Source organism: Dromiciops gliroides, chromosome 4 (genome assembly GCF_019393635.1).
Source record: "Dromiciops gliroides isolate mDroGli1 chromosome 4, mDroGli1.pri, whole genome shotgun sequence".
Taxonomy (NCBI): Eukaryota; Metazoa; Chordata; class Mammalia; order Microbiotheria; family Microbiotheriidae; genus Dromiciops; species Dromiciops gliroides.
This window is the reverse complement of record NC_057864.1, coordinates 104,100,279-104,118,336: the sequence shown is the minus strand read 5'-3', so window position 1 is coordinate 104,118,336 and position 18,058 is coordinate 104,100,279. Positions and strand designations below refer to the sequence as shown.

General features: G+C 43.8%; 1 protein-coding gene across 2 annotated transcripts in view; it reads right to left on the bottom strand.

Moving 5' to 3' along the window:
• Positions 1–17,340, bottom strand: part of TMCC2 (transmembrane and coiled-coil domain family 2) — a 71,798-nt gene extending 54,458 nt beyond the window's left edge. The window contains exon 1 of one of the 2 annotated variants that reach the window (XM_044003690.1): positions 16,615–17,340. In XM_044003690.1, the coding sequence (XP_043859625.1) occupies positions 16,615–16,821 (207 nt within the window). In that variant the 5' untranslated portion in view covers positions 16,822–17,340. Of the gene's footprint in view, positions 1–15,490; positions 15,872–16,614 lie in introns of those variants that run through there. The other variant, XM_044003691.1, reaches the window with a different exon arrangement.
• Positions 17,341–18,058: the final 718 nt, after the last annotated feature.

Below are 18,058 nucleotides of genomic sequence, written 5' to 3'. Positions count from 1 at the left end.
TAAGAATTTGCATATTGCTTTTTTTTTTTAATTATTTTTTTTAGTGAGGCAATTGGGGTTAAGTGACTTGCCCAGGGTCACGCAGCTAGTAAGTGTTAAGTGTCTGAGGCCGGATTTGAACTCAGGTACTCCTGACTCCAGGGCCGGTGCTCTATCCACTGCGCCACCTAGCCGCCCCCATATTGCTTTTTCAATGTCTAAATATCTTCCTGTATGTAGTTCTCTCTTCTCTCAGACTAGACTGTGAACTCTAAAGGTCTCTGATTTCTTCTTCCCTAGCTGCCTTCTCCTTGACCCTTACTGAATAGTAAAATGCTATGCTGCTACCAACAGCATACCTAGATGAGCACAGCACTTTCACCTACGTTATCTCATTAAGTATTTACGAAGATCTTCAAAATAAAACTTCAAAGGATGTTGGGTAGGCATTTATCATTCTCATTTTATCAACGGAGAAACTGAGACCCCAAGAGTACGCTCGATGCGTCAGAATAACTATGGGTTCCAAGCAATAGAATGTGACTCAGACCAGATCTTTTGACTCTTGACCTAGTGTTCTTTCCATTGTGTCACAGACACTCAATAAGTATTTGATGGCTTTTTAAAAAAACTCTCCAGACTTCATATTTTCTATAACTCTACACAGGGGAAGGGAATATTTACAAAGCTTTTAAGACAAGCAGGCAATCTGGGGCAAAGGGGAGCCTTCAGGGTTTGGGATTAGGCCCTGGTTTGGAGCAGGTAAGAGGTAATAGGGTCCCCATCATTTTCTTTCATCTCTAGCCTAGATAAACTCCCATGATACTGAACCACTCTGGAATATGAGTCTGCCTTGGTCTGCTCTAGGCCAGGGAATCTCAAACCAAACTGTAGATTTAAACCCACTCAAAATGGGTCTGAAGAAACCCTTAATTTCCAGGGGAGGGGGCACCAATCCCAACTCTGCCACTTAAGATTTATGTGACCACGGGCAAGTGATTCTACCTTGCTGGACATCAGTTTCTCTTATCTGTAAAATGAGGGGTGGGATTTGATGACCTACAAGGTCCCTTCCAACTCTAAATCTATGATCCTGTTAACCAGGGAAGATCCAGTATGACTCCCCACTTTCTTCAGGGTCCCCCTAATAGGGGACCTGTTGCCAAAGATGGTTGATTATGACATTTGACATTGCTTCTGTGAGATAGTCATATGGCTAAATTGTAAAAGCTCCTAGCAGTTACTTCCTTGCTCCATTCCCTTAGACTTCCCTGGCTACCTCTAGATTCCAAACCTGCCATGGCCTTTCCAAAACACTGTGGTTCCCTTGATACTTGCCTTCAGTTATCAAAGGCAGTCATCTCATAGATGGATACTACCAGGGATCCTTGGAGTAATACTGTACATACTCTCCTCTCTACAAAGTCCTCTACCTTTTCCTCCCAACTCTGATAAGAATGGAAAATGTCATCTGCCATTACCTGCAGGATGCTTTAGAGCCTAGAATGCTGAGCCAACAAATGACAATGGCAATACCAATAAGAGGGATAGTTTGTGGTGCAATGTATGACCTTATACCATCACCCTTTCACCCCAAGGATACAGAATGGAGGAGATATTCTCTCCATTTTTAGATGAGGAAACTGAGACAAGGAGAAGGTTAGCAGCTTGTTCAAAGTCACTCAGTCAACCTTGGGTCTCCTGATTTTCAATCCCATTTCTTTTCAGTTAATAACGACATAATCAAGACCAGAAAAGATACCAAGGATGATTCTGTTCTGACAATTGAAGGCAATGGCCTTAAGGTGGTGTCTTTGGAGTTGTTACTAAGGCCAGAATACAGGAGTCCCTATCAGTCCCACTCGGTAACTTGGAGATGCCACTTGTTCCTCTTGGTCCCAGTTTCCTGTACTCTGGAAGTGAAGATGCTACAAGCATTTTGGCAAAGGAGACCTCCAAAGTTTCTTCTGCTATTAACACTCTCCAGGGTTTGTGGAGACCCACCTGAAGTGAGTAAGAAAAATCAAAGCGGGGCAGCTAGATAGAGCACAATGGATAGAGCACCGGCCCTAGAGTCAGGAGGACCTGAGTTCAAATCCGACCTCAGACACTTAACACTTACTAGCTGTGTGACCCTAGGCAAGTCACTTAACCCCAATTGCCTCACAAAAAAACAAAAAACAAAACAAAAAAAAAAAATCAAAGGGCAGTCACAAGCCGGGGATACTGAAGTGAAGCCACTGTTTCCTCCTCAAACCTCTCACCCCTCTTTGCTTTATCTAGTATAAAGCAAGTAGTTTCTTAGCACATTCTAACTTCTGCTTTAGTGGAGTGTTGGACTTAAGAGTCAGGAAGAGCTGGCTTCCAGTCCTGGCTCTGACACTTTTGTTGTTGTTGTTCAGTCGTGTCTGATCTTCGTGACCCTGTTTGGGGGTTTCTTGGCAAAGATGCTTGAGTGGTTTGCCATCTCCTTCTCTTGGTTCATTTTACAGGTGAGGAAACTGAGGCAAACAAGGTTAAGTGACTTGCCCAGGGTCATACAGCTAATAAGTGTCTGAGGCCAGATTTGAACTCAGGTCTGTCTGAAGTTCTGGTGCTCTATTCACCGCACCACCTAGGTACCCTCTAACAGTTTCTAGCTGTATGATAATGGCCAAGTTATTCCACATCTCTGGGCCTCAGTTTCATCTGTAAAATGGGGATAATAATACCTGAAGTACCAGAATAGACATGGGGCTCAAATGAGATAATGTATATAAAGTGCTTTGTAAACTTTATGTTGCTATATAAATACTAGTTATTATTATATTTTATTCCCCAGTAGATTCTTAGGTCCTTGATAGCGGAGGCCATATATTTATCCTTGTACAATGCTCTGTATTCCAACTTCAAATATCAACTCTGCATATAATAGGTGCTTAACAGATGCCTGGTAAATTTGTTAAGGAGGGAGCTATGGGAAGACAGGCACACTAAGGTACTTTTTTTAGTGGAGCAGTAAATCGGTCCAACTGTTCTAGAAAACAATTTGGAATTATACCCCCAAAGTCACTGAAATATACTTGTCCTCTGACCCAGAGAAACCACTACTAGGCTTATATCCCAAGGAGGTCAATAATAGAAGGAAAGGTCTCATATATGTGAAAATGCTTATAGCAACACTTTTTGTAGCTGCAAAGAACTAGAAACAAAGTGAGAGGCCATTGATTGAGGAATGGTGGAACAAATTGTGGTATGTGAATGTCATGGATTATTATGGTATGGTAAAAATGATGAATATAAAGAATTCAGAGGCACTTAGGAAGACTTATATGAACTGATGCAGAGCAAGGTAATCAGAAGCAGAAGAATAGCTTATGTGATGAACACCACAGATAGTTAATGGAAAACAACAGTAAAAAAATTTCAGAACTCTAATGAAAGCAGTGACATCAGAAGACTCTTAGCACAGAGGTTGTGGATGGGGGTACAAACATGACTGATAACATTGAACTTACTTTACTTGACTGTTTATTCCAAGGAAGAGTGGAAGGTAAAGAGTAGAAGGAGATTGAATAGAAAATGACAGATGAAAGCATCAATAAGATAAAATGAAATTTTTGAGATTGCTTAAGCAAGCACTAACTTTGGTTCAAGCTGAGTCCCCTATTGGTGCAATAAATAGAGTGCTAGGTCTAGAGTCTGGAAGACTCATCTTCATGAGTTCAAATCTGGCCTCAAACACTAGTTTTGAGATCCTTGGGCAAGTCACTTAATCCCTGTTTGCCTCAGTTTCCTCATTTGTAAAATGAACTGGAGAAAGAAATAGCAAACCACTCCAGAATCTGGGCCAAGAAAACCCCATTGTGGTATATGAATACAATGGAATACTATTGTGCTGTAAGAAATGATGAGCAGGAAGAGTTCAGAGAAACCTGGAGGGTCTTATGTGAGCTGATGATGAGTGAGATGAGCAGAACCAGAAGAACATTGTACACAGTATCATCAACATTGAGTGTTGACCTACTGTGATGGACTAGATTCTTCTCACCAATGCAATGGTACAGAAGAGTTCCAGGGAACTCATGATAGAAGAGGATCTCCAAATCCAAGAAAAAAAAAGAAAGAAAGAACTGTGGAGTATAGATGCTGATTGAACCATATTATTTCTTTTGTTTTGGGTGCTGTTGTTTTTTTTTTCTATTTTGAGGCTTTGCATCACTGCTCTGATTCTTTCTCTTGTAACAGGATTAATGCAGAAATAGGATTAATGTTATTATGTGTATATATATGTGTGTGTATATATATATCTATATGTATATGTATAGAGATATATAGATATAACCTATATCAGATTACCTGCTGTCTAGGGGAGGGGGGAGGGAGGGGAGGGAGGGAGAAAAATCTGAAATTGTAAAGCATGTATAAACAAAAGTTGAGAACTATCTTTACATGTAACGGAAAAAATAAAATATCTCATAAAACCAAAAAAAAAAAAAAAAAAGAAAACCCCAAATAGGGTCACAAAGACTGAAGAACAACAACAACAACAACAAACAAGATCCCCTGAAAGAATGGGGGCAGCTAGGTAGCGCAGTGGATAGAGCACCGGCCCTGGAGTCAGGAGGACCTGGGTTTAAATCCGACCTCAGATACTTGACACTAGCTGGGTGACTGGGCAAGTCACTTAACCCAAATTGCTTCAAAAAAAAAAAAAGAATCAATTGATGGTAGTAGCTTTACTTGGATATAAGTAGCAGCTGGTGCTGGAGTGTTTGTTGGAGTAGGGGTGAGGTGGGGTTTAGTCTTTCCTACTAGAGAATTGGACAAATACAAATAGGGTATTTTTTTTTTTTGCAGGGGAATAGGGGTTAGTGACTTGCCTAAGGTCACACAGCTAGTAAGTGTTGAGTGTCTAATTTGAACTCAGGTCCTTCTGAATCCAGGGCTGGTGCTTTATCCACTGCGCCACCTATCTACACCCCAAATAGGGTATTATTTTCTTTTTAAAGAAAAGCCCATGTACATTCCACAATCCAGCTCCAAGTTTTGAAAGTGAGGAAAACCATGGTGACTAGCTCTAGGGAACTCAGCAACCAACGCATCAGAAAGCACCACCTGCTCCAACTAGCACACTCCAGAAAATAAATGTCACTTGCTTTTCCATAAAGACTTTTTAAAAACTTTTTTTTCCAGGTGGGAAAAACAAAACCCTAACTTTTTAGTGGCCAAGTTATGACACATATTAGGAAAGGGGGGCAGAAGGTCCCTCAGATGTAAAGGCCCGAGGAGGTCATTTAGACCCTCTGTACCCTGAGAACAGAAGAGTAAAAGTTCTTACTTCTCCTTTAAGGGAAATTAGGCAGAAAGTAGAACTTCCTGCCAAAGAAGTTGTCAGACACAGGAATAAGTAAAAGAAATAAGCTTGATATTTTCTTTCCCTAGAAATTTAATTTCACCCCCAGACTTCTATCTCTTTGGAGCTGTCACTCGCCAGAATAAGAAAAGGTTAGTTAGGCCAAATGATTTCTGTAATTCTCTTCAGGAGGATTCTGCCATCTCTGGGTTGTTATAATGTAACTGTTTTTCTTATTGAATCAATAAACATTGAGTAAGCAACTACTGTGTTCCAAGCACTGGTGCTTAATGCTGGAGACAAAAAGACAAAAGCAAAAGTATCTCTGTCCATAAAAAAAGCTTATATTTTACCGAGGAGAAAATATATCATGTCATAGGATCACGGATTTAGCACTCAAAGGGACCTAAAAGACCATTTACTCCTTGTTCTTTGCTTTATATATGAGAAAATGAGGCTGAGTAACAAAGTGGCTTCCTGCCTGAAGTGTCCTAAACAGGAAATGCCAGAGCCAAGGTCGGAACCCTTTGTTATCAGGTGCTCTGATAACAAATCTTGATGCTCTTTCTACTGAGGCAATTGGTAGAATGGAGAGAGCACCAGGCCTAGAGTCAGGAACACCTGAGTTCAAATTTGGCCTCAGACCAGCTGTGTGAACCTGGGCAAATCACTTATCCTGTTTGTAAAATGGCTACTATAACAACAGTACTTACCTTCACAGGGTTGTAGTGAGGTTCAAATGAGATAATACTAGTAAAAAGCACTTAATGCAAAGCCTGACACATAGTAGGTGCTTAATAAATGTTTATTCTGTCCCTCCCCACTGCACCATGCTAACTCTACATAGGTATAGACACGATACAAATAAGATAGATACAAAGTAATCTAAGGGTGGGGGGAGACACTAGGAATTGGAGGGATTGGGAAAGGCAGACTTGTAGACACATCCACCAGGGTCTCTCTTCAATTGGGAAACCAGGCCTGCCCAAGGCCAAAACTAAGAATCTCAACCTTTTGCTCATTGGCTCAGAAATGCTCAGACACAGCAGCTCATTCCTAAGGGTTCTCATAGTCTTTACATCTCTAAGAAAAACTAGAAGCATTTTTTTTAAAAAATCCCTTACCTAATATGTGTCTACCCTCCTCAATGTCATTGACCCTTTCCTCACCACCCCAAGTGGGCTTAATCTTGTATTCATCCCTGAGGGGGCAAGGTGGGGTGACTAGGTCATCTTGAGTCACATAAAGCCAAAGTTCCCCCATTATACACTGAATCTTCATTTGGAGAAATAAGGATTGAAATTTTCCTCTATTTATAGGGTCTCTATGGAAACAGAGCTAATCACCGTAAAAACCCACTCTCAAGGTACAAAGTGAATTGAGAAAGCCTGGGCTTGACTTAAAGAAGCTTCCCCAGGTTTAGAACTCATGACAAGGACAACAGAGAGGAGGGAAAAGAGAAATTGGAGTCTGGAGTCTGCTAATGGTCTCTACTGGAGACATGGTTATGCAAGGTTTCTGGAATCTTTTATTTTCTCAGATTCCAAGTGGATATTAACAAATAAACCTCAACTGGAGGAAGGGCATGTGATTTCTCCCCAGTGTTGTAAAGAAAAGAACCCTGGGCTGACTGGGGGGGTCAGGAAACCTGGGTTCAAAGTCCACCTCTAACACTGGGGCTTTCTCTGTTTCCTAATCTGCAAAATACAAGAGTTGGACTGGATGAGGGATTTTTCACCTTTTTGTGTGTGTCCTGCATCCCCTGTCGGTAGTTTAGTATAAAGCCATCAATATGGACCCTTTTCAGAATCGTGCTGTTAAATGTATAAAATACAAAGGAGTAAAAAGAAAGCCAATTATATTGAAATAGAGTTATAAAAATATTTTTTAAAAAAAGTTCCTAGACCTCCAGTTAAGAACCCCTGGACCAGATAGTCTTTTTTTTTTTTTAGTGAGGCAATTAGGGTTAAGTGACTTGCCCAGGGTCACACAGCTAGTAAGTGTTAAGTGTCTGAGGCCAGATTTGAACTCAGGTACTCCTGAATCCAGGGCGGGTGCTCTATCCACTGAGCCACCTAGCTGCCCCCAGATAGTCTTAAAAGTGCTATCTAGTTCTGATAATCCCTTCAGAGGAGAGAGTGAGGTTGGTGACTTTGTACAGCCCTTCCGCACTTTTTTCCGATTCAGTGCAAATCATGACATGTGTCACAGTCCCCTTCAAGAACAAAGGACCAACAACAACAACAACAACATCAGGAGAGACCAGTCAAACTATGGAGACTCAGACTTCAAGGCCCCACTCAAATCCCACCCTCTGTGAAGCTTTCCTTGATCTGTTCAGTCATTTCAATTGTGTTTGACTGTGATTGAGGGTCTTCTTGGCAGAGATACTGGAGTAGTTTGTCATTTCCTTCTCCTCCTCATTTTACAGATGAGGAAACTGAGGCAAACTGGGTGAAGTGTCTTGTTCAGGGACATGCTGCTAGTAAGTGTCTGAGGCTGCTTTTGAACTCGTCTTGCTGACTCTGAGCCCAGCATTCTATCTAGGTTGAGCTACCACAACCTAAATTACTTTCTCCCTTCTCTATACTCCTATTGAGCTGAGAGTACTTTACCCTTCCTCTGGCATTTGGTCATGTGCTACCTTGTTACATATCATTAGGAATTTGTCTTTCTTTACATGTTATTTTAATCCTATATCTTTTATTTAACTTCCAGTTCTCAATAGCTCTCAGCCAGGAACCCCTCACCCCCACCCCGCCATTTTGTATCATGGAGCAAATTAGCTCCTTCTCTCCTTGCCCCAACTTAGCCCATCTCATCTGGAGACTGAGAACAGCCACTTGGGTTCCTTGGTAACAATACTCTTCTAGCAGCAAATCACTGAGATGTAGTTGGTTTGGAAAGAGAGCACACAAAGGAAAGATCGAAGTCTTGTTTACTGTTTTTGTAAACTGGCTAAGGGAGTAGGGTCGGGGAGGTCATGTTCTTTAAACCAGCTCTGTTTTCCAGAGTACAGGACACAACTGCCTCTTTGGCTTTTTCAAACCAAATGACCAAAGAAAAGCTTGATCCAGCCAAGTTACAAATACTTTTATTTTTCCTAAACAAAAAAACCTCAACAACAACAACAACAACAAAAACCACCTGTCATGATTCACCAATCCTGCTTCAGAAAACTCAGCCTTGTGAAGGCCTGGACCACTGACATGGTAAGCTCTAAGAGCTACTCCAACAGGGTCAATGGCAGCATTCCAAAAATTTCTCATCTTAAACTTCAGGGATTTCAAAAGGAGAAATGTCATTCTTAAGTGGAGAGAGGAAAATAAAGATGTTTCTGAGTTGGCTTCTAAGACCACGGAAAAACTGCTGTGCCAATTCTTCTTTTAAATTCCAATCCAAAATTGGGACCAAACCGGCTATTTCAATTCCTCACTAAGAAAGATATTCCCGTCAATGGAGCTGACAGTTAAAATGCAATTAGGAACAAACTAAGAGATGGTAATTCTGTAAATACTGAGCACACAGGAAGGCAACATGCCATCAAACCAACTATCGCTGGTAATTAATTCAGAACCCAAATGCGCACTGCATTAGCATAGAACACTTCATTTTAAATAGAGTTTCCCAACATTAACTCCTTCAGCTGATTCTTACTCTTGCTGCTGGTACTAATAGATCACATTTTATATAGCAACTTACAAGATGCTTTCCTCACAATAACCCCATGAGGTAAACTGCTCAAGTCAACCCCCCCCCCAACATTTTACTGATTTGGAAACTGAGATTCAGACAGAAAAGATGATTTGTCCTTGGTCAAATAGCTATTAAATAGTAGAACTAGGACTCAAACTCAGATCTTTTGCCTTGAGGTCCATCCAATGCCCTCTTTCATAATATACCACCCTACTTGTGGTCTTCCTGTGAGCCCATAAGCACACCTTGACAATTAAGAGTGGGCCCCTAGGGGGCAGCTAGGTGGCGCAGTGGATAGAGCACCGGCCCTGGAGTCAGGAGTACCTGAGTTCAAATCCGGCCTCAGACACTTAACACTAGCTGTGTGACCCTGGGCAAGTCACTTAACCCCAATTGCCTCACTAAAAAAAAAAAAAAAAAGAGTGGGCCCCTAAATTTAACAGTCCACTGAATTTGCCTGACTAGCCTGCCAAAGTCTGGAGAGAATGAAATATATAACATCAGCAGCCTTTACCACACCAGAAAAAAGGACACGGATTGGCAACAAGGCAAGTTGGAAGCTCCAGACAAGTAATTTTAGGGTACAGCAAGCAGGCCAGAATGGTGTTTCTGTCTTTCCTTTAGCAAACATCTAGTTTCCAGTAATAGAGTTAGCTAGTTAGTTAGTTAGTTAGATAGATAGAGAGAGAGAGAGATAGAGAGATAGAGAGATAGATAGATAGATATGAGAGAGAGAGAGAGAGAGAGAGAGAGAGAGAGAGAGAGAGAGAGAGAGAGAGAGAGAGAGAGAGAGAGAGAGAGAGAGAGGGAGAGAGGGAGAGAGAGAGAGAGATTGAGGTTAAGTAAGAGCAAACCTACTTATGTGCCTGGCACTGTGTTAAGCACTTTAGAAATGTTACCTCATTTGATTCTCACAACAGCTTTATTTGATAGGTGCTCTTATCTCCATTTAACAGAAGAAGAAACAGAAGCAGAACACTTCCCCGGGTCATATAGCTAGTAAGGGTCTGAGCTCAAATTTGCACTCAAGTCTTTCTGACTTCAAGTCCAGGGTTCTATGTACCTACCTGCCAGCAGCACTAATGTCTTGTAACTAGCTCCTGGCAACTAGATATTTGCATGGCTGCTGAAAGAATGGCAGAAACACCATAATGGCCAAGCACACCTGTTTTCTGTACCCTAAAAATGTGGGGTAACACCCCTTGTTTAAAAGGACAATTCCTGTTCTTCTTTCTTTCCTCCCCATCTTCTCTCTTTCCTTCTCCTCTCCCTCTTCCCCCTCTTCCTCCCTAACCCTCTCTCTATCTTTCCCTTTTCCTCCCTGCCTCTTGTGTTTTTATTTTATTTTATTTTTTTGAGACTGGGTTTCCCTATCTTGCTCAGCCTGGCAGTGCAGCAACAGCTCCCAGGTCCTACCCCAATGCTGATGAGTCCCTTCTCTATTTATCAGGCCTGTGCCAGTTTGCCCCATCCTTAGGCAGCCTGATAACTCTTTGCTCCTGGGAACTCATTGTCTTGTTGCAGGACTTAGGGCAGACACTTTATTGGCTTTAGCCCTACTGGAACTCAGAACTCCTGAACTCAAGCAATTCACCAGCCTTGGCCTTCCCAGCATCAGGGACTCCTGGCATAGGCTTCCATGCCTGGCTGCATTCAAAATCTAAAACCAATCTTCCCTCCATCAGAAAAATTTCTGTGGTTAACTCCACTTATGTTCTATCCTTGATGTCTTGAGGTCTCTATATTAAGCTTCACCAAGTTTTTTATGCTTATATAGTCTAATTTATTTTTCACAAATACATATTCTTTCTCCTATTGCACTGAGAATGCCTGAAAGGGGGGACCCAGATTCAAGTTACCACCTCCTCCTTCTTCTTCTCTTCCCACAGCCCAGAGTCTACTGATCTTCACACATACATGATCAGTAAATATTATTGACTACTATGAATTGCCCAATTTCCTTATTGATCTGGCCCATTCTGGAAGCAGCCTAGCACTGACCCCACAGCAACCCAACCTTATCATTAGTTTATGTCAATGATGACAAGAATCATCCATGTCTGAGAATACTAATATCAAATTCTTTTCCAGGACCACACAAAGACACCAATAAGGATCATAATAACAATAGGTATTCACATCTATGTGCCATTTTACAATAACAAAATGCTTTTCTACACGGGATCTCATCATATCCAGATCTCCTTTTGGTGCCACAAAGCCCAGCACAAGCGTGCATGTGCGTGCGCATGCACGTGCGCACACACACACATACACACATAGAGCCATGCACACATCCCTATGTTGCCTTGCTTGATGTTATTCACTTGTAGCTGTTAAAATAAATAACGGACAGAGACAGCACTGGTGTACTGGAAAGAAGGGGGCATCAGGAAACCTGGCTCCCCCTAAGAATTAGTGTATGACATTGGGAAAGTCATTTCACTCCTGTGCCTCACTTTCCTCATTTATAGACTGAAGGAGCTAGTCTAGACAATATCAAAAGTCCCTTTCATTTCTGAAATCTGATGACCATTAACTCCCATCTCAGATTTCCCCAGACTTATTCCTGAGACTCCAAGATCAGTCTCCGTTTCCCACTACATCCATCTGAATTATACAGCAGTATCTTTCCCATTTCACAGATGGAGCAACTGAGACCCAGGGAGATTAAAGGATGTGCTCAAAGACACAAAATAAATTATGGACAAAGCTAGAAATATAATCTAGGCCCAAAGTTCTCTAATGATGTTTTCTCCAGACAATAGAGTTATATAGTCCATGCAATGAGTGCCAAAACATTTATGGTCATAGACAGGGCTTGTGATCAAGCACAGAAGAGTTTACAAGATCTTATAAGGAATTCCCTGAGATGTGCCGCTCCTTACCATGTTTTCTGTTCTCTGCTCTGAGCCAAGGAAAAAATCCAATAAAGACAATGTTAATATGGATAGAAGAAAAAAGACAACATACCAAAACACAGGCTGAGTGGGTAGGCTGAGACTAGGGTTTAAATTCATCCACAAAATATGTTTTACATGACTGCACATATATAATCTATATCAAATTGTTTGGAGGGGGAAGGGAAGGGAAGGAAGGAAAGAATTTTGAACTCAAACTTAAACAAATCTTTAAAAAAAATTTTACAAGTCGGGGGCGGGGGAGAGGGAAAAATGTTAAAGATATTTTTTACAAGTAGCTGGAAAAAATATAAACATTTTTACTTGAAAAAAATCATCCATAATCAGGAATGTGATTCAGAAATGTTTCTTTCTCTTTCTTTAGGGAAAAATCTCACAGATATGGGGTGTTCCAAAAAGCCTTACTGAACTTTTAAGCCATTAAAGATTTAAATCGAACTAAGACTTCAGGGATACTGTATTCTTGCTGGGGGGATGGGTATCAATGGAATTGTAGGGGATGGCCTACAGATGGTACAGGCCCAAAGACAGTTGGCTCTCTCTTCTTTGGGAAAATGCTGAATTCCCCTAGTTCCGGTGGAAGTGGAGAGGGACTCAGAGGTGGGATTTACCTTCAGGGGCCCTAGCCTGGCACTTCTAAAATGTTTCAGGAAAGAACAAGCGCTCTCTTTCTCTCTCTCTCTCTCTCTCTCTCTCTCTCTCTCTCTCTCTCTCTCTCTCTCTCTCTCTCTCTCTCTCTTGCACCTAGTGTGGAATTAGTCACTATGCCACAAACCTCAGAAATGTCTATCACAACTGTATTTTTAAACAGGCCCATGTGCCCCAAGTCTGTTTCTGCTTCTCATCACTTCAGCTGCTAATGGTGGCACTGAAGGGGAGGGGGGAGAGGAAAAAGAAAGCTGGATTTTGATCTCACTGGGATAAAGCTTTCTTTCCCGCTGGAGAATGCTGGTGTACTTTGGGCTCGACCAAACATTCCTGTGATGTACAAGACCAGTGATGTCTAATAGAAATGGGAACCACTAAATTCCCCGCAGGCTACTTGGAAAACCCAAAGTTAACATTATCTATGTTGTACTGTATTTTTGTTTATTTTGTGAAACATTTCCCAATTACATTTTAATCTAGTTCCTGCTGCACTCAGACTTTTGGGACACCCTGAGCATGAAAATAACTTTTAAAAAACCCCACTGAAATATTTACAGACAGGTTCGACCTCCAAAAGTATTCTCCCAGTTAACATCATCATCACATGGCAATGAGGCAATGAAGTGGTACAGTGGATGGAGACTGGGCTTAGAGTCAGGAAGACCTGCTTTCAAATCTGACCTCAGACACTTAATAGCTGTGTGACTCTGGGCAAGTCATTTAACCTCTTTGCCTCAGTTCCCTCAACTGTGAAATGGGAAAAATAACAGTACATATCTCTCATGATTGTTATGAGGATCAAATGAGATAATATTTATAAAGTATGTGCAATATAAATGTTTATTCCCTCGACCTCATATCATTACTCTTTTAAAGTTGTTGCTTGCCTTTCCCCCCACCCCATCACAGATTGTAGTCTTTCCTATCAGAATTGAATGATAATAGAATGAGGAATTAAGGAATGGTGAGACAGAAAATCAAAAGAAAATAACAATAGCTAACATTTATGAAGTGCTTTAAGGCTTGTAAAACATCTGCATACAGTACATTTGAGTCTCAAAACAACCCTGTGAGGGACATGGGACAGATACTATTATTCCCCTTTGACAGAAGAAAACTGAGACTCAGAAAAATTAAAGTCACACATCAAGGAGTCCAAAGCTGAATTTAAACCAGAGCATCCCTCTGCTCTATCACCCCCACCTTCAACTGAAGAAACCTTCCACTGGGCTACCAACAGCTTCAGAGGTCAGGGTTAGGAGAAACCTCAAGTGGAACATCATCCAAACCCCTCTGACAAAAGCCAAAACACACCCTGACAGGGATGCCTTGGACATGGCCTTTGAGCATCTTTTCCAAGGTGTTTTCTACCAACCCCCAAACCAAGACATCTCAGAGTTGTGTCACTGGGAAAAAATGGAGTCAACACATTGGTGCTCATCAGAAAAGTTTAGAATAAGACAAACAGAAAGCCCAAACTGGTTGTCTGGCTTTACAAAAGGCAGGTGAGAGAGAAGGTTAAAAAAAAACGAAACCCATCTCCTTCCATTCACATCATTGGGTCTGGAAATGAACCAAGTCCAAAAGAGTTCCCAGATTACTGATGAATTCTTCCCTCTACCTCCCAGCCCTGCCCCACCACTCCAGCCCTATCTCTGGGAAACAAACTTAGACACAATGTTTCCGGGACTTTAAATCTGGCCCATGAGTATTCCTTGCCCCTTTACACAGGGACAAACGGACCAGAGAAGTTGTAATTTGCCGAGAATCACATAGCAAATCAAGAACAGAGTTGAGCTAAGAAACTGGCAGCTCTAACTCCAAGTCCTGTCATTGCACAGAGCTGTAAACATGTTGTGATGACAGCAGTCAGAGATAAACAGGAAAAGGCATCGTTCACTTGCCTCTCTTGATCCCACTAGGCAAGTAATGCTTGGGTCTTATCTTGCCTATTCACAGCTCAAATCCAAGCTGCTTGGACCAACCTCGGTAGTCTTTTTCTTGAGTGGCTCCCCCTTTCCCTCATCCTCTATTCCACACCCAAAACAATTTCTTGTTCTAAGGAGTACCGCAGCTAATACTAAGGACAGAGCTGCTGCTGCATCTGCCACTAAAGAGGATGGTAAAGTAACAGCCAGGGAGCTAGAGAAGATGTGGGTGGATAGAAGAGGTACAAGTCACCATAAGAAGGCCTTGTTGATAAGTACAAAATATTAGACTGCCCACACACTGTTGTTATCTATTGGTTCACTCTCTGCCAGGAAGATAACACCCAGAATAAAATGAATGAAATTAGCGGTCTTTACTACGTGCCCTTGGTGGCCCTGGACAACTGGATTTTTCCAAGGCTGTCTTAGGGGCATGAAAAGGGTTTCTTATTATCAGCAAAGAAAGAGGGTCCTCCCAGTTTGGGTGTAAACACTGAGGACAGGAAGTCTGTGAAAGCAGAGTGGGCCAGGCTCCTGTGGATCAGCTGGGAAGGAGTAGGAAGCCTGGAGTTAGGGGATGGCATTTACCTTACTCCTACTGTCAATAAAAGGGCATTTTAGAGCAAATGGTTACTGGGCTATGCAGTGAGGGTTCCAGCTTCCTTGGGATTGTGACTTCATCGTAACATTCCCTTCGAAAGGCTATCCTACTTTGGGATTTGGCTGTCCTCAGGCCACTGGAAAGGCTAAGGTGAAGGGTGGGTCAGCTTCTTCTGTTTTTCCTCCAATTCTCCCCCAATCCTAAGGAGGTCCTGCCTGCAGTCTGCCCTCTATTCCTCCTGCCAGCAACAATCAAGTTTTTCTTTTTTTTTTTTAAGTAGTCAATTCAACGTGGTGGCCCGGTTGTTCCCCCTGCCCCAGCCCCCCAAGGAAAGTAGACAGGTAACATCCAGGTGAGAGAACTGGCTTCTAAACATACTCACCTATACCCCAGAGTTTCCTGACTTCAGTCCGCTCCCACAAGCTGAGGAGTGTCATTGGCTTTTGCCGGAAAGCTCCTTAGTGGCTGCTGTCATAGGTTACAGGCTTTATTTAAAGTAACTGATTCCTCTCTTCTTTCCTAGCCCAGGCCCTGCACCCCCATGAGAGAAGCTATTTCCCTCATGCATCAGTCTCCACAAACGCTTAAGTTCTTCCAGAATCCAACAGCCCTCAGTGAGATGAGAACAATCCTGTGCCTGGAATCATTGAAGGGGCCACTTTCAAAAAGGCCAGTGATGACTGATCATTGCTGTTACCCCCACGATTAATCTAGAGAAACATTCTAAAGGACCTCAGGCCTGAAGCTAATGACCACTGCTCGCACACACTTATTCCCTTTAGTTCTAGTTCAGGCTCCTCACTCAGCACGTGTGCAACTTGAATCGAGTCCCCGAAGCAGCCCAAGTACCACTTGCGCCACCTGTCTGTCACCCATTTCCATCCAGGGATCTCCAAGCACCAGCTTAGCTTTTGGCTCCACCTAATGGCAAAATGTCCCTCTCTCCCATTTCACAGGTGGGCAAACTGAGCTCTGGGGATTATTTCCAAAGTCATTCAGGGAAAAAAAGAAAGGCTCAAGAATGGACTGCTGGTCCTTAATTATCATCCCCAAATCATATCTCTTCTCCTCTCCCCTCTCCTCTCAGTCCCCAAAGAGGTCATTATGACAATGTTAACACTTTTAATTTCTCCAGTGCATTTGCTGCTAAGGAGCTAAAAGTACTTCACACATGATGTCAGGTTGCCTCCTCTCTGGGTGAGTCACTAGAATGTCTGATGTATAGCCAGGAAAACAAAGCTGAGGCTTGATGCTTAAGCTGTATGGCAGGGCCCTTGGGCAAACCATTTCTCTTTTCTTGGCCTCAGTTTCCTCCTCTGTAATATGAAGTCAGATCAGGTGATTCCCAAAGGCCCCTTCCAAATCTTAATATTTAATGACCTATGATTACAAACCAGTAGCTCAACCTCTCTGATCCCTGACTTCAACTTCCCTCCCCACCTTCACCCCCCAGTTGCCAGTTGACCTGAGGGCAAGAAAGGATGGAGAGGGAGAGTTGAGGCTCACCTTTAAATCCGGAGGCTTGCTTCGAGGGCCAGGGTTGGGGGCCATGGTAGCACCTACATCTGGAGTCGCTGGAGCCACAGCAGGATTTGCACTCATGACCTCTCCAGGTTTCAAGTCCGGGCCGGCCAGGTGGCAAGCAGTATCTTCCAGCCCGGCTCCATCCTCCTCCCGCTGTTGCTGCAGTTCGTCAGACTTGCACCTCTTCATGATGAATATGGGTCGGTTTGGAGATCTGTCCCTTCCAGCGCTGCCTTCTTAAGGGGGAACTGTTCTCCCTCCTTCCCACCCAGAAAGGGGGCAGTGAGTTTAAAAAAACCAAACAAACAAAAGATGGCAAACGGAAATTTAAAGAAAAAAGAAGGGGGTGCTGAAGGAGTGGGGGAGCCTTGGTTACTGGCTGGAGCAATTCATTCTGATCTGGATACCAGATGCCAGGTCACAGTCAGGGCTGGGCAGCAGAAGTCCTTGGGCAAAGTCATTGGCAGGAAGGAAGATAGAAGCCCCCGGTCCCCAAACTTTCTGCTTCAGGGCATGGGCTGCAAGAGGGAAAGCTGGTCTGCAAACTGCAGTGGACGGCGGCGCATCCTTCCCCGCCCGCCGCCTCGCCTGGGCGAGGTAGGGCATGGCATGGGGCAGCCAGCCGGGCAGGTCCTCCTTGACTGCCCTCGGCGCCGGCCGCAGCCCCCCAGCCCTGGCCTGCCCGGCTGCGCCCCTCCCCGCATGGAGCGACCAGCGCCTCGCCCGCAGAGTGCCCAGCTCCCGCTCCCTCTACCTCTTCCCCCGCCCTCTCCGTGTCTACCCGCCCCGAGCCTGCTGCAAAGGCACAGCTGCCAGAGCTGGAGAGCGGCGCGCACAACCTACCCCGCCCGTCTTCCTCAGCCCAGGAGGGGATGGCAAAGTAGGACGTCGAGTGACACCGACGCGCGGCCAATAACCGGGCGGCAGGCCGAGGGGGCGTCGCCCAGGCACGTTGGAGGCTTGGTTGCACTGTGCATTTCCCCCCGGAGTGGGCTGGAGGGCGATGCTGCTGCTGCGTTTTAGCAATGCAGAGAGGCGGCTTCGGGGAGCAGGGAAGGGAGGGTGGCGGGGAGCGGTTGGGTGCGCCCCATGGCTTCTCAGGACAGCGCCCCTACGTCTCCCACCCGCCAGATAGGAAATCCCTTGGGACTTTCTCTCATTCATCCACTTGTCCTTGCCGCACATCCACCCCCTCCCCTCCCCCCATCAGACCACTTAAACCACCGGTATCAAGCTTCTGCTGGAGACCTGGAGAGGATTGAAGGCCACGCATTGCCTCTACATCCTCTGCCTCACGATGGGCCGGGAGTCGTGGGAAGCATCCGGGCAACCCAAGCAGACCCATTCAAACTCGAGTGAATTTCTGGCTTTGAAAACAGCCATTCACTCACCTGTGGGTGAACCCTTAACTTGTCCCCAGAGATTT